Source organism: Corvus kubaryi, unplaced genomic scaffold, assembly GCF_017639235.1.
Source record: "Corvus kubaryi isolate FWS band 111438036 unplaced genomic scaffold, C.kubaryi_AGA036_p1.0 137, whole genome shotgun sequence".
NCBI lineage: Eukaryota > Metazoa > Chordata > Aves > Passeriformes > Corvidae > Corvus > Corvus kubaryi.
This window is the reverse complement of record NW_024580671.1, coordinates 28,953,365-28,969,983: the sequence shown is the minus strand read 5'-3', so window position 1 is coordinate 28,969,983 and position 16,619 is coordinate 28,953,365. Positions and strand designations below refer to the sequence as shown.

General features: G+C 39.5%; 1 protein-coding gene across 1 annotated transcript in view; it reads left to right on the top strand.

Moving 5' to 3' along the window:
* SLC2A13 (solute carrier family 2 member 13) overlaps window positions 1–16,619 on the top strand; it is a 149,737-nt gene that overhangs the window by 31,359 nt on the left and 101,759 nt on the right. The window contains exon 3 of the mRNA XM_042018311.1: window positions 1,604–1,812. Coding sequence (XP_041874245.1) covers window positions 1,604–1,812 — 209 coding nt within the window. The remainder of the gene's footprint in view (window positions 1–1,603; window positions 1,813–16,619) is intronic.

The following is a 16,619-nucleotide window of genomic DNA, read 5'->3' as shown; positions in this document are numbered from 1 at the left end:
TTGCTTGTATCACCTTTGGAAATTTTGGCTGGTGTTAAGAACCTGAGGGCTTAGCTTGGGGGTGGGAAAACTGGTGTGCATGCACATTGTCTGGGATGGCCATCCTCTTTGCATTGCCTTTTGGGTATTCTTTTTACCATTCTCTAGTTTTCTGCCTGTTATACTGCCCATGTTTTCCTTTGTTAAATCCACCACTGCCTCTTAAGAAAGTATTTTTCCATTTTTACTCAAAATGCATTTGGACTTGACAAATACATGTGATTCATTGCCCTAACGTAAGGTTTTCAGTAATGGTTGTTCTCTCCTTCCTACTCAATTAGCAATCTCATGCATGCTTTATAAAAAGATCCAGGTGAGAGACTGCAGAATCACCTGTGAAAGCATGCATCCTGGGGTATGGAGGGAGGAGCTAGAGGAGAGATTAGCAAATCTCCTTCATCTCCTGACTGATGTCACGGTGTGAATCTGTTTATGAGTACAGGCTACCTCAGTATTCAGAGGTACTGGTTTCTGGAGGTGTTTTAATGATTATACCCACTGATGTGAAACCCATGGTAACAGCAATAATGTACAGGTGGCACCAGCACTGTTTAAAGTCTTTAATGAAAGGGAAAAGAATCTTGGTGAAGTGTAAATGGGAAAAGGTCAGATTTAAAAAGCAGAAGAAAATTATACATTGTTCTGCAATTCTTTTTATCCTTTTATTGTTTTATTGAAGAAATATAAAAATGTTATATGTATAGACCAGAGCCACCCATGAAAATTGGTGGTGTGCTTGTCTTCCACAGCCTTTTCCCCCACTTTGGATGGAGCAAATAGCCCTTTCTGGGTGTTGCCACAGGCGTCAGTGCTGATCTTTGGAAGCATAAATGTGCGTTTACCAGTGGTAATTCTCTGTTGAGTAGAGAACTAGCCGTAATGCTGTAAATAGTTACCCTTGGGCATCAAAATACTTTTGATTTAAAACCTAACACTGCATCTGGCTGAAGATTTAAAAGCAGACTCTCTAAATGATCTGGTGTAAATTGCTGTGCTGGTGAAATGAACTTTTTGCAGTGTTTCTGCTTATAGTCAGAAATCTTCAAAAGTAAAACTGGCACATGTGTCTGTGTACATGTACTACTGACTAATTTATGCATTTTTCTCTGGCTATTTTTTTGTTTGTTTTTAATATGTCAGTGAAACAATTAGCAGGATTTCAATCTCATTTTTGACATCAACAGTACCCAGTTTTCTCCATGCATTTGCTTTTTCTTTCTGTTGATTATTGTCACTGAAGGGCTTATCAGTTTCCAAACTAGTAGAATATTTCAGGATTTTTATTTAGTCTAACTTAGTGTCGTCAGGACCAGGGGCAGTAGAGTCAGTGGTGGCAGAATAGTCAACATGTCCTTGAGATTTCCTGAAAATGAAGGAAAGGGTCATGTTTTCTAAAATACCTGCAGAATATGATTCTTTCCCCCTTAACTTACAGTGAGAAAGAATTCGAGGAGTGGAAGATTTCATCTGTAAATAGAGTTCGAATAGGTGCAAGTGAATCTTCTCATAGTGTGGTTTTGTAGGCAAATATTAGGTATTTATCTATTTGCTTATTTATTTCCAGGTACATGCTGGGCCTGTCGGCTGTACCAGCAGTCATACAGTTTCTTGGGTTCCTGTTTCTTCCTGAAAGTCCCCGCTGGCTCATTCAGAAAGGCCAGACTCAGAGAGCAAGGAGAATTCTGTCTCAAATGCGTGGCAACCAGGCGATTGATGAGGAGTACGACAGTATCAAAAACAACATTGAAGAAGAAGAAAAAGAAGTTGGAGCAGGTATGCTGAGTACTAGTTGGCCACTCTGTCAATGAGGAGATAAAAATCAGAAGAAATGTTGAAGCTGTAGCCTCTGGGAACTTGATGTTTTGCTTTTTCTTGTCTGTTTTGCTCTTTGAAGTATTTCATGTACTGGTAGCTTTAAAAATGAAGATATTTCTATGATTCTGCACTTTTAAATTAGGTTCTGATTTCTTAAGTGAGGGAAAAGTAAAGTTGTGTAGGATTCTAAGTTTATACCACCTATGCTTGTGTGAGAATTGATTTCAGAAAATTGATCTGTTTAAGAATGGACATCTCCAAGAGTGGAAATAATAAAGTTTGGTTTCTTTCATCAGTGGAAAAGGCCAAACTGACACCAGAGAGGTCCGAAGGCCTCAATTATCCAGAGGCCCCTTCCCAGCAAACTGCATTCTAGACAAGAAGCCTTTGGAAAGATGTACAAAACTAGGCCTGTCATACAGAGATTCTTTTTCTGTAAAAGCAGCTTCTGAAAGTCCTTTTGATCTGCCCTCAAGAGAATAAGGCACCTAAATCAAATCCTTTTTTTCACTCTCTTGAATCTTTATGCCATATTTGCTCAAAACTTTGTGTTCATGTATGTACTTATAAAATAAGATTACCTTTCGATTGACTTTCTGTACTCTGAATATTTTTTCTTTGCTTTCTGCTGGAAATGTAAACCTGGGAATGTCAAGTAAGGCTCTTACTTAAGAGTTATCATTGATAGGAAAATACTGTAACTTCTCAGAGCTGGTGGAAAGAAAAATGGATGTTACTTTACATTTGTGTAAATTGAGATTCAGCATCTTATAATATCTATTCTCACTGCCTCACTGAGTTTGCCTTTGAACCTTACAATAAATAATTATGTGTCTAGAAAAAGTTATTTGACATATAGTTGAACGATTTTCTAAATATTCATCACTAGTGTGAACCAGGGCTGGGGATTTTTCCTCACGTTATGTTTTTGAGGCTTTGGATACTTTTTTTTCCCAGTTCTTTGGGGTTGGGAAATGAAGTTCATTGAAGCTAATTTCTTAAAAAGATGAAGTGGATATTCATAGAATAGCTTGGGCTTAATAGTCATGTACTGAGGTTCTTCATTGTAATTAGGGATTGGGCTATTCAGTTCTGTGGAAAACCACTTAATGTCTAGTATTAAAGTTTAACGCTTTGTAGAAATAAAAGGAACAGGCCTACTCAGTCCCTTGTTTTCCATCACTGGACCATAAGGTATGACCTTGCTTGTCACTCTTAAATCTTTTGTCATGATGCTTTTTCACAGTTGTGAATCACATGTGGTGATGTAGGTGCAGTAGGACTGCTCCACTGTTAAATCAGTCCTCTATACATTTGTAACTTGGACTGGGGCACTAACTACAATTGCTGTCAGGGATATGCAGGTCTTTTCGTTTCCCCCACACACTTCCCCAAAAACTTACTGTATTCTTGGAGTTTAGTTAAATCAAGCACATTCCTAGGAGAAATCTTGGTTACAGAGAATCAGTGTTTTCCTCTCAGGTAATCTACAGATTCAGAGTTGTCACCCAAGGGCATTAAAAAAATGAGGGTAGTTACAAGTATATGCTGTCCCATTTGTTATAAATGCTTAGCAGACAGGCATTAGACAGCTATGGTCACTTTTTATTTTGATTATAATTGTACTTCATCTCATTTAACTCAAGATCTTCATTGTTATAAAGAGGTATGTTGTGTCAGCGTCAAGACATAGGTTGCTTTTGTTACCTTTCGATGACTTACAGGCAGTATTTACAGGTGGTGTTAAATTGTAATTGCTTTCATTTTTTGAGGAGTTGTCTGGATCCCCAGTATTGGATTTTGCTTGTGTAGTGCAAAAGCAACTTTCTGTTCATGGTTTCATTGGCAGGTTTTCAGGTATTGACAACTTAAGTGTGTGCTTCTGCAAAGGCTTTGCATTTTTATTTTTTTACAATGGGTATATTAGTTGTGGGGGTTTTTTGTTTGTTTGGGGTTTTTTATATATACTACTGTAAAACTTCTTTTATTAATTTCTCCTATTTGTGGTAGACAGTGTTTTAAAATGCTAGTAAATAGCAATGACAAATGACTGTAATTCCTATCAGACATTTTGAACCTCATTCCAGTTTCACAAAAAACTTTAGTAAACCTAAACTGACAGTATGTGTACATGACATTCAAGGAAAGATGACTTTGCAGATTGAAAATCATCTGGCTTACTTTTAGGTAGAACTGCCTTTTCCTTTCCTGTCTTTTTATTTCTTGAAAAAGGGCAGATGCTGTTTTTCATTGACTGGTACACGAGCATCTTTGCCAGTTCCTTAGGGCATCACTTTCTAAGTGAAACTAAGGCTGTGTTTGACTCCTTCTCTGCAAGGGAGTAACACAATGTAGCCATAACACATTCTCCAGTCCCACACTAAAAAACTGTAATGCCTTTTGTAACTGTTTCATCAGCTGTTCTCATAACGGAAGAATGAATCATAGGGAAACTTCATCTGTATTGTTTAAGCTACTTTAAAGTTTGTTTTTTATGTGTGTCATAAAACTGGAGAACTTAATTGCGTTTTTCACATGATCATCAAGCAGCTTCTGTCTTCAAAATGACAAAAAATGCCTTCAGCAAGAAACTTCTGCTTCAGAAGTCTTCTGTACAGTTATGGGATACCTATTAAGTGAATGATTCACATTTCTGTATCCTTTCCAATATATTCAATCAAATTAGTGCTGCTGATATTGCTTAGCAGCTTATATTTTAGCATTTTGAGATTGGCATCAGGAAAATAATGTACCTTTTTGACAAATACTTTCCTCATGACTGGTTATGCAAATGACATTTTTCTGGCAGTCATGGATACTGCTTTTGCATGCTGTGTTCTGTACTTGCAGTGTGACTTCTGGTGCTGTAACCATGCAGTTTGAGAAGTGGAGGGGAGGGCACTGTATTCTGCAGTAACATTGCAAGACAAGTCAAATCTTGGTCAAGTCCAGGTAATCATCATCTGTTGACATCATCCCACTCTCAGATGCTGTAGCACAAAATCAAGCTGTTGATAGGAAAATTGGAATGAGGAAGATTTTAGAAAGTGTTCCCCAAGAGTTGTGCAAAGAGTAATTTATAGGCGCAGAGTGGCCTTCCCCTTCAAATATGCTGTGGATCTCACAGATTCCCTAGAGCTTAGCTTAGGTTCTGAAGCCTTATGGAGAGAAAAGGGAGAGAGCGGTCTGAAGGGGTTTGCAGTTGAGAGGAGGATCAAAGACATTGCTGGGAGAGCATTCTGGCACAACTCTTCCTGGCAAAACAAGTCTGACTCACACTGCTGCTGAATTGTAGTTTTTAGTACAGTTAAGGCAGAGGTTCTGTACTGCACCTTAGTTAAAAATAGGCAATCAAGTCATAGCAATGCAGGTAAGTGCTGGCACAGGGGCTTAATCACAGAATCATGGAATGGTTAGGGCTGTAAAGGACCTTAAAGATCATCTAATTACAATCCCCCTGCCAAGGGCAGGAAACCACCTTCTACACCAGGTTACTCAGAGCCTTATCTAGCCCAGTCTTGAACACCTTCAGGGATGGGGAATCCAAAACCTCTCTGGGCAACCTGATCCGGTGCCTCACCATCCTCACAGTAAAGAATTTCCTCTTAATATCTAATCTAAACTTACACTCCTTCATTTTAGGGCCATTCCCCCTGTCCTGTCCCTCCATGCCGTTGTAAAAAGTCCCTCTCCAGCCTTCTTGTAAGCCCCCTCTGCATACTGGAAGGCTGCTCTTAGAGCTCTCTGGAGCCTTCTCCAGGCTGAACAGCCCCAACTCTTTCATTCTGTGTTTGTAGGAGAGATGCACCAGCTGTGTGATCAACTTATTGGCCCTTCTCTGGATTTATTCCAGGTCCACATCTGTCTTGTGCTGGGGGCCCCAGAGCTGGATGTGGTACTCCAGGTGGGGGTCTCGTGAGAGCAGAGTAGATCGGGAGAATCACCTCCCATGACCTGCTGGTCACATCTCTTTGACGCAGCCCAAGATGTGGTTGGCTTTCTGGGCTGCCAGCACGCACTGGTGGTTTATGTCCAGCTTTTTGTCCACCAGCACCCTGAAGTCCTCTTCAGGGCTGCTTTTGGTCCATTCTTCATCCTGTATTTGTGCTTGAGATTGCCATGGCCCTGCTGTAGCACTTTGCACTTGGCCTTGTTGAACTTCATGAGGCTCTCACACACTCACCTCTCAAGCTTGTCAGGATCCCTCTGGATGATATTCCTTCCCTCCAGTGTGTCAACTGCACCACACAGCTTGATCAGCAAACTTGCTGAGGGTGCACTTGATCCCACTGTCCATGTTGCTCACAAAGGTGTCACCATACTGACCCCTGATGATTGTCACTCGTTAATTCTCTCCACTTGGATGCTGAGACTGCAAGTCTTTGAGTGTGACCATCCAGCCAATTTTTTATCCACTGAGTGGTCCATCCATCAAATCCACATCTCTCCAGTTTTGGAACAAGGATGTCATGCAGGACAATGTCAAATGCTTTATACAAGTCTAGGTGGTTGATATCTGTTGCCCTTCCCTTATCCACCACTGCTGTAACCCCATCGTAGAAGGCCACAAAATTTGTCAGGCCATGGGTATAGATGAAGAATCCTGTGCTCCTAAGCAAATTAGTGTGGGATTTGTGATGTTAGTTGTGGAGCGAGCACTTGGGAGTGAATTTAATGTGGTAGTTTGTGCGTAAAAATAAAGCTGTCTAGCACACCTTTTGTAAAAGTTTTACTGGCTGCCAATATAGTACTCATTTCTGACTGGAAAGAAATCATTATAGCATCCAATGGAGACATTTAAAACAGATTGTTAATTTTCCATATGCCCGACAGTACTACAATGTTCAATGCAGATTGGAGAAAAGCATCATTTTATACTGTCTTTCTGGGTGAAAAGTGTCTGCAAACTGCATGCCTTTTCCTCACACTCTTCTGTGTAGCTGTACTCAGGATGTGCCAGGATGCATGGATGGTATTTCACACAAAATCAGAAGTGATGTATTTGGGACTAACTTAGCATCTTGATGAAATGAATGTCATTTGCATTAAGACTAGACATTTATTTTTGTGTAGATGAAGGACGTGTAACTATGAATGGTAATTAGGAGAGCAGTGTAATCTCCCCCAGCTCTATTTATCCCACATTTCTCTAATTTATGAATTAGGGTTGAGATTCTTGACCTTATCTGTTATGCATGTGGACCTTTGCCTTTTGTTATCTGTTGTTATCCATGTATGTGTGTCAGTCTGATCGTGAAGATGTCTTCTTTGCACGTGTTGTACGTACTAATTTTGCCATGTAACTACTGGGTCTCGGTGGTGCATGGAACCGCACTGCTTCTGTGAAATTCAGTGAGACATTTCTAAAATTGATCATTACAATGTAATATTGTTTCACCTTGCATTCTGCATCTGTACCAGAATGGTATGTGGTGGGCACTGCTTCTAGATTACACATTTTCCTGTGTTTTCATTATTTCAGTGCGCTTTTTTGTAATAGCCAAGCTTTTTTTGTGACACCAGGAAAGATGCCACTCTTTCAGTGTTGTAGGCTTGACTCACGTAACTTTGCTGTATTTCTTATTGCATCAGTGAGTCAGTCTCCATTTTAATGTTTTGTATTTCCCTGTTGGAGATAAATGTGTTATGACAGAAAGGTAAAACCACCTCATTGCTATTAGGTTTCAGCTTGCAATTTTATCCATTTAACTTAAAGAGAGAGTTAAAATACAACATGATCAGGCAGGAGATCTGGACCCTTAGTCTTTCCTGGTTCCAGTATTTCTAGTTCTTGTACCTTTTCTTCTTAAGTAGTATTTTAACTTGTTAGTATTCCTGGCTATGGCTTTGGCTGGAACCATTTGATATGCATCTTTCTAGGGGGATATTTAGAAGCTTGCACTGTTTTCATTCTTAATCATGATTCTCTCCTTGCTTCTGGGAGTCCTTTTTATCCCAAGGCCTTTGCCCAACATGCTTGATGTTGAAAAAGAGATGGTCATGCTTATTATTATTGGATATCAGCTGGAATCTTTAATGAAACGTGGTAATACTGTGATGCTCTGGTAGGACTGTGCAGATCTCTGAATAGTTCCACTTCCAGACACTAAAAACCTTATTTGAAGTTAATTTTTCTTTTATGATAATTAGTGGCTTTTGTTATCTGTAACCATGAAATTAGGTGGAAGACTTTGGGGCAAAAGGAAACAAAGGATTTACGTTAAGGATTTGTTGAAGAAGTCCCCAAATACAATATGGGTGGTAGACATGTCAGCCTGAAATTCTTGCTTCTGGCAAACCGAATGCCAGGCTCAGTTCCAAGTGGGTTTTGCCTTTAGGTTTTGTGGGACACTTGGCTGATGCAAGAGGTACCTGAGAGGAATGTCTTCGTTTCATTCTTGTACTTTAACCATTTTTTATATAGAAGTGTTACTTTGTTCCCTTAAGAACATAAATTATTACTGTATATGTCTCCATGGGAATTTGTTTCGAGTTGAGCCCATAAAAAAGGCACTCCTGGATAATTAAAATTCATACAGTGTAAGCAAATGAAACATGGAGACAAAGTATGCTAACTATATTTAGCGTGCAATCAGATAGCAAGAAAAAGCTTTCTACAGAACTTGGCAAGGAGTATTGAAAGTATGGATTACTATATGAAACTATTAATAGAGAGAGATAAAATTTTTGGTTCTCTTTCATCCTTAAAGTCTTTTAAAAGGGTCACTTATTCTTGCAGATATGACCTTTGAGACATACAATTTATAAAAAACATTATTGTTTTTTGCCTTGTCCAGAAATATGACTGCTATATTTTAAAAATAATAGGTTGTTTCTGGTATCTCGGAGCTCTGCTTATACTTTAAGGATCCTGCTGTTAGTGTGTTTACCTGGCAGGGTGTTTCAAGTCGGTCTTGCTTCAGTGGCTTCTAACCAAAACCAATCCCTTAATCTTTCACCTTGGTTTTCAATATACTGACAGAAAGTGAATGTTTATCTGGAAATGGTGGTTAATGGCCAGTCTGAAGATCACAGATCAGTTGTGTGCTTTGCCTGAATTCCAGACAGATTTCTTGTATGGTAGTCCTGAAGGACAGGAAAAGTAAAACTTGGTAAAACTTCCTCTAGGTATAGGGAAGCACTGAAAGGCAGGACACGTTGGTTTAGTTTTGTTTCTTTGCCCCACTTCATATCCACCATGAAATTTCTGGAAGTACACTTAGCTTTTTATTGACAGTATTCATAAGCATTTTATTAGTTCACAGCTTCTGAAGCCTACAAAAAAATTCAAATTACAAGTCTGTAAAATAAAATTTAAAATACTTCATCTCTTATCAGCTCAACAACAGATTTGAGCATAATGAATTTGCTTTAAGCCAAATGACATTCACAGATTGAACCCAAATTTGCTGATGTTTGTACAGTTCAGAACTGCTACTCTTCTGAGGTTGCTTGTGGGACTACATGTCTGGAAACACTATTGGAATGCATCACTGAACATTCAGCTGCTCCCCATGCTTTGTTTAGGAACAGGTATCTGTTTTGTGAACAAAATTAGGTTTCAGGGTGAAAAAGTGTTAGAAGAGTAAGACTACTAATTAACATCCTTCTGTGAGAGAGAATTTCTTCTAAATCAAAAACTGTCTAAAGAAGAGGCTGGGAATAAAGGATAGTGTGTTTTGTTTCAGTCATGTCCAAGGAAATAGGAATTTGCAACTTGTGCTAGAAAAACAAATCCCTATGCTTCCTCCCCCTCCCCTCTGGACAATTTAAAATGGAATAGTTTATTTTTCTTTCATAATATGAGCAGCCAGAATTAGACGGTTTTGGCTGGCTCTCAGGTATTATAATTATCTCTGTGTCATGGTTTAGCATAGTTTGGGTTTTTGGTTAAAGAGGGCTCCATCAGCCACGGAAGTGATTCTTTTGCAAAGAGGTGCTTACAGCTTCCTCTAGACCCAACAGAACCAATCAACCGGCTAGTTTGAACATTGGCAACTTTTTAAAGCCACTTAAGAAGCTCGACACGCCTCTGTGATCCACATTTAAGAATGAACAAAGCCCAGGAAAGCTCTCTTGCTGCCGGCTTTCGGACAGGTAACTGGGGGCTCACGGCGTGGCTCAGCGGGGCCAGGCCGAGCCCTGCTCGGGTCGGCCGCGGCGCGGCTTGGCTGAGATCTCAGCCGCTTCTGCTTCACTGGACACCCGGCACAGCCCCCTCTGTGCTGGCCGGGCCGGCCAGGAGACAGCCACCCCGGAGCCGTGCAGCCCTGTTCCACCCGCGGCCCTGCTCCGTGCGGGCCGGGCCGGCCGGGACGCAGCCACCCCGGAGCCGTGCACCCCTGCTCCAGCCGCGGCCCTGCTCCAGCCGCGGCCCTGCTCCGTGCGGACCGGCCGGGACACAGCCACCCCGGAGCCGTGCAGCCCTGCTCCAGCCGCGGCCCTGCTCCGTGCGGGCCGGCCGGGACACAGCCCCCCAGCCCTGCTCCATGCAGGCGGCCCCCTCCAGTGCAGCCAAAATTCATCTGCGGCTGCCGCCCGGCGAAGATGAGGTGATCAACAGTGAGAGGCGAATTCCAGCTGCGGGGCCCAGGTGAGATCAAGCCTTCTAGTGTTGTAAGTTCCCTCCAGAACAAATGAAGCCTGCAGACGTCAATCCTCTCCTGAGTCAGAGTAAGAGGAAAGGTGGAGGCAAGTGAAGAAAACACCGTAAAGACACTAAAGTTAATGAAGAAGGAAGAGCTGAGACCCTGAGGGAGGAGAAAGAGGAGATGCTTCAAGCCTAGAAGCTGAAATTCTGTTGTAAAGCTATGGTGGTGATGGACTATGATACATCAGAGTACCCGTTGTAATTTCATGAAAGCATGGGGGGGTGGAGCATTCAAACTCCCAATTGTGAGCAAAAGTACCTGTGCTGAAACAAGCAAATGTTGAAGTAGCTGTGATTTGATGAGAAGCTTGAACAGAGAGAGATGAAAGTGATGAGGACCCTTGCTCCCAGGGCAGGAGGAGGGCCTCTGTTCCTGGAGCTGAAGATACTCCCAGAGATAGGTGAAGAGAACCTTTGTTTCTGAGCAGCTCAACCTTAAAATGGTACCCCAGTAGCTCAAGATTGGACCCTCGAAAACAGTTGTGGGGAAAGCTGTAAGTCAAGGGAAGGGACTTTCACATGCGAGCAGAGAACCATCCTGGGTGGCTGTCTCGCTGTGACATTGAAGCCATGAGAGAACTGTTTCTTGTGGAGATGTCTCCATAGCACGAGCAAGAGAGACTCGTCTCCCTAAGTGAACTGAAAAAGATTATTACAGAGGTGGTAAACTGACTGGGAATCTCAAGGGTTGTCTTTTTAGGTTGTCAGTGGGAGAAGGGAGAAAGGTGGGGGGAAGAGAAGTATTCTGAAGGTTTAGTCTGACTTTTTTTCCTTCTTTTAGGTCTGTTAATAAACTTCTTTATATTCTTTTAAGTATTGTGGCTGCATTGCTTTCTCCTAATTCTTATCTCACACAAGGAAAATAAATAAGTAATGGATGTTTTAAACCAAACCACTACACTCTGTTTCTTGTTTATTGTCTCTTAGGGATAGCTACAGAAATTCAAATTTATAGAAAAATACCTATTTCTTTTAACACAAAACCTACTTGTTTTTGGACTTAAATTATTCTAACTGCGTTGACCTAGATGAGTTGCTAGAAGCTAATGGCTTTTGGCCCCAATTTCCATGTCTTCTCAGAGCTCAGTTCAGTGCTGGAAAGTGATAAGCTAGACATATTTCTTGGATTTTTGAGAAGTAGTGCTTAGTTGTATGACTTGGCCTGTTATTAAAAGTCTTCTATATAATAGTATAAACTTTAAACAACATTCGTTACATTTACAATAGTTCCTTCTCAGTCAGGGGAAAACCCCAAAAATAGTGCGGCATGTGATGAGGTTTTGGGAAAGCTGGACAAAAGATTCCTGCAAAAGTGAAATTGAAGGGCTTGGGGGGAATATTCTTGGTCAACAAAAAGAAAAATGGATGTGTATAACATGATTAATAGTAAAAGAAACAGAAAAAATTAAAAGCAGTGTGCTGAAGGGCAGCTTGGGTGTGAGTTGGGGTGCCAGCAGTGTGGTAGCTCGGTTGTGTTTAGAAACGGGAAACATGGTTTTGAATTTCCTGTGTACTCTTGTGAGAGAGGTGGGCACACACTGCCTTCACAGCACATTTGTGCTTTGGGACTTGGGGTTTTTTTGACATGGTTACACTGATGTACTTGTTTCTCATCTGAAATTGTAGATCTACTTTTTCTATTTATGTATATCTTTCTTAAGGAGTAATAAAATTATGGTGCCTCTAGAGCTGCAAATGGTATTCAAGAGCTCAGTTAATTAGAAAAGGGAGGAAGGAAAAAAAAAAGGCCTAGTTCTTCATCATTTCTCTGCTGAATCCAGCATCTGCACTGAATACACAATTCTAAGTCGAATTCTCCCACTTGAGTCTCCTGTTTGCATGCAGCAGGGATTCAGACAAATTATACAGTGATGTGTGAAAATGTTAATGGATATGGGGGAATTTTTTTTATAGACTGCTGAGGAATATTTTTAACACTTTGCTAAGCTTAGTAATATGGTTCTTTGAGTTAGCTCTTAGAGTAGGTTCTGTGGAAAAGTTGGAGATAATGTTGCAGCTTCTTTGCTCTCAGACCTTGTGAAGATGAGTAGAAACTCTAAAATGGATTTAGGATTTTTAATAACAATATTTATATGTAGATGCTGAAGACAGGTAGCTGGGCAGTCTTTATCTATTGGTCCCACTTTAGCCTTTTCAGTATGATCATTAAAATTAAAAAAAGATTTTTAGGTAACGCTGTTTTGCAGTGTTGTATGACCTGCATCAGTGCAGAGCTGACTCTTCCTCTGTAGCCTTTTATGTGACAGGCTTTGCACAAGGGTAGGGCTTGGTCCATCTAGCAGATGTTAATGATTCTTCAATAGCAGTAGTTTTGCTTTGATTCAGTAGTTAGGTGAGCACAGTGTTTATACAGCCTGTTTAAATTGAAGTATTTTGTTAATAGGAAGAAACCATTAGAGAGAGAAAAGGGTTATAAACAGTGTTTGCACTTATTCCTTTTACATAAGGCCATGTTCTGCTTCTGCAATATAATAAGGCTTTGTTCTTTCTGGAGACCTTCGTCAAGGTATTGTCTGCCTGATTTTTGTCCATCCTTATCTTTTCTCTTGTCTTTTAAAATAACAGCATTGGGTGTTTTTTTGCTCTCTCCTGCTTTCCAGACACTTTGTTCTTCTAGTGAACCTGAAGGGTTTGGTTTAGAATAAGCAGCCATCTTTGCACCCTGCCTGATAGTTAATCTAAAGTATTCATGCACTGAACATTGCAGCAAATCCTGTCAAGCCATGTGATATCTACCATAACTGGCCTGCTGCTATATGTGGATTGCATTTTGTTTGACTGAAGATGAATTTGGAAAAAAACAAACAAAAGCTTTAATGTAGTTTGTTGCTGCGTATGTTGCTGCTGTGATCTCCCAACTACCCATCTTCTTTTCCACAAATATTCTTGAGCTTTCCCTATGTTAAGAAAACAAGTTGTTGAGATTTCTTCCTTTGGAAAAAAAATGAAAAATGGTATGGTACTTCCATGTTGGCTATTTGACTAGAATATGTATTTGGGCCTAGTGCTTTCATCTAGGAGATAAGAAATAGGTTCTTTTTTTACATTGATTCTGTTTGACTGTAGTTTTTACAAATGCTGAAGTGTTTCAGAATTGTGTTTTATTCATAATGTTTTGGACAAGAAAAAGTTAGAATTCTGCTTTCCTTTTTGGTCGTGTGTTGCTTGTTTGGGTTTTTTTTAGCAGTATCCCCTAAGCCATTGAGATGCTCAACAACTGTGTAGTAATGTGCTGGCCTTGCTATTGAGCCAAATCCCTAGGAAAGAGCTTTTACTTTGTGTTATTTCACTCCAGAACAGGAAGGGTGAGCACAACCTCTTCCTTTTACCATCTGAATGAATGTGTCTGGGGGCTTACTCTTTTTTGGGGTGTTTCTATAAGTGAAGTATTTTCTAGGAATTTTTTACACTATTTTGTATACTAAAATACTACAAGTCTCCTGGAAAGTGTCCATCTAGATTAGAGGGGGCTTTTATGGTTGAAGCATGTGTGTGTGTGCACAAGATAACTACTGCTGCATGAATGATTCACAATGAATAATTTTCCTAGTTAATTTAGGCTTTCTTCTTGCCATTTTTGCTATGAACTCTTCGGAAATTGTGGCTTTTACAAATATATAACAGTATTTCAATCATGTTCCAGAAATACCTGCACAAATAGAGCTATGATCAGGTCAGTTAACAATTGAGAAAACGATTAAAGAAAATTTAAAAAGAATCAGTAAGGCCGGTCCATCTCTACCCCTGTTTTCAGGTTTTCCTTTTCCTGAAAAAAACCCAAACCAACTTCCCCACAACAAAAAACCCACCCCTACCATCAACAATTCCTTCACCAAAAACCGTTGGTCATTTTTTAGCACTTTTCTTTTCCCCCTTAGGAAACTACTATTCTGTTGAGTGTCTTTTTCCTATGAGGAGAGGATCACTCCACTGTTCCTTGTAGTGGTCAGTTTGTGTATGTTTTTTTTCCCTTTGAATGGTTAGAATAATCAGAGATAAATATCGCATTTATGGATAAGGGTGTTTTGAACATTTTTGTTGTGATTCTGCATATACTTGAGTATTTCTGTTTAAGAAATAATGTTTTCTAAGCCAGTATAATTTAATGTCTGTGGATATTCAAATACTTACCGAAAGTCAAAAGGAAAATGTTGTTATCTAGTCAAAATAAGTTATCTGCAGTGCGGCCATGGTGATTTATGAATGAAAAAAGAATTTTTTTTCTCCAGTATTGTGAATTATATTTAAAACTGTTCTGTAACTTAATGTTGGGGGAACTTGAAAATTTTTTTTCTTTTCCCTGCCATTTTGAGTGAGTATTGAATTCCTGCCTTGGAGAGTGGACTTCAGGCCAAAATTTAGCATTGGTGAACCTTACATACTGTTATTTTCCCCCACTTCTGTTGCAAGGAGCTTGTAGAACTGCTAAGAAATTGCTGAGAGCTCAAGTTGCTGTCCTGCATGTAACAGCTTAAATATGTTCAGTTGAACATGCTGCATGTTTCTTCTGCCTTTCCTAGTGAAATGACGAGTTTTCCCATTACTTTTATTGTAGTGGGTTACAAAGCAATCATCTCTGCTGTAACACATACTAGCCTTGTTCTGTTGGTGGGTTTGCAGAGGTGGGCAGGAGCTTGTGGGAACCCACTGCTGGTCGTGGGGTGTCTGTGTGCCCAAACCCATGTGAGCTAGGGGCTGTGAGGACTTCAAGGAACTTCTTTCCCTTGTAGAACAGTACTTTAGTACTTTGCAGAAATAGTTTAGATCTTTCTTTTTGTACTAAAACTGCATGACTATATTTGGTTTTTTATTAGCACTGAACGTCTTAAATTTTTTGTGTGCATTCTTGTTGTCAGTGGCTTTAAAGAGAACAAAACCAGCATTTTCTTCTATGCGTTTTGACCTGTTCCCCATCTCTTATTGAAATGGAAAAGTTTAATTACAATTATTTCATAAAATGGTGCATGACTGCGCTAAACATTGCATTACTGTTGAAGTAAAAGTCAGCAAAAGTATACTTGAAATTGGATTGATTTAAAAACATAAACAATTTTAAAGTAATTCTGGCCTTTTGAGTTTATGTAGAGTAGATTGAGGTAATTTATTTTTACTTTAATATAAATGTTCTATAATTATCTGACACAAACCACATGGCATTTTTCATAGTAGCTGAGATGGATGCAGCTCATGTTAAAAGTATGCAAGTATGGATGCGTAAATGAATAAATTATGTCTTCTCTAGTGTATGATATAGAAAGTAGGCGATTGAGCCAGAAGACTTCCTTTTGAGATAAAGCAAACATACGTTTCTATGGCAATAAAGGCAAATGTAAAATGTAGGTGGTTCTGACTGTTGCTAGTCTAAAATAAAGGTGGCAGTTGCAGAATAGTACATTTCATATCCAAAAAAATCCAAGATTTTTATTTAAGAAAAATACATCTACATTTCCCTATACTTAATTTTTAAAGTTTTTTTGAATTGTAAGCTCTTTTTGGCATATATTTTCCCCCTCCTTTAATTTCTCCTTTTTTCCACTGTGCATAGCAAAGATATATATATATATATAAAATCTGCATATATGCAAATCTTTTATCAAGTAGATTTTATTAAGTAGATTTAAATGGTGATACTTATTTCCTTTGCATCTTTCATAATTTGTTGAGACTTCAAATTTTTAATGCTTGTGAAGTGATGATTATTTTTAGTAGTACTCAAGAGATAAGATGCATGAGAGTCTTTCATCAGAAGATAAAATTAGAGCAGTATTTACCAAAGAACAGGAGGTTGGTGGGGTGGGTAGGGGTTAACAGGTTGCAAATAAATAGGGTAGAACAGAATAAGAAGTGTTTATCCTACTCTAATTAGAGTTCAGGATAACAATGAAGACACCATTTCATTCTAGATTAGATCGTTCAGAGCTTCACATCCATTGAAGCACATTCTTAGAAGAATGATCCATTATAGAATACCCAATTACCACCTATTCATGAGTGAGTTGCCTCCAATTAATCATCCTGCCCTATCTGTCGTATCATTCAAGCTCTTTGCTTTTTTTCTTCTTCCCCAAATCTTCCCCAAATCCATAGGCTAGAC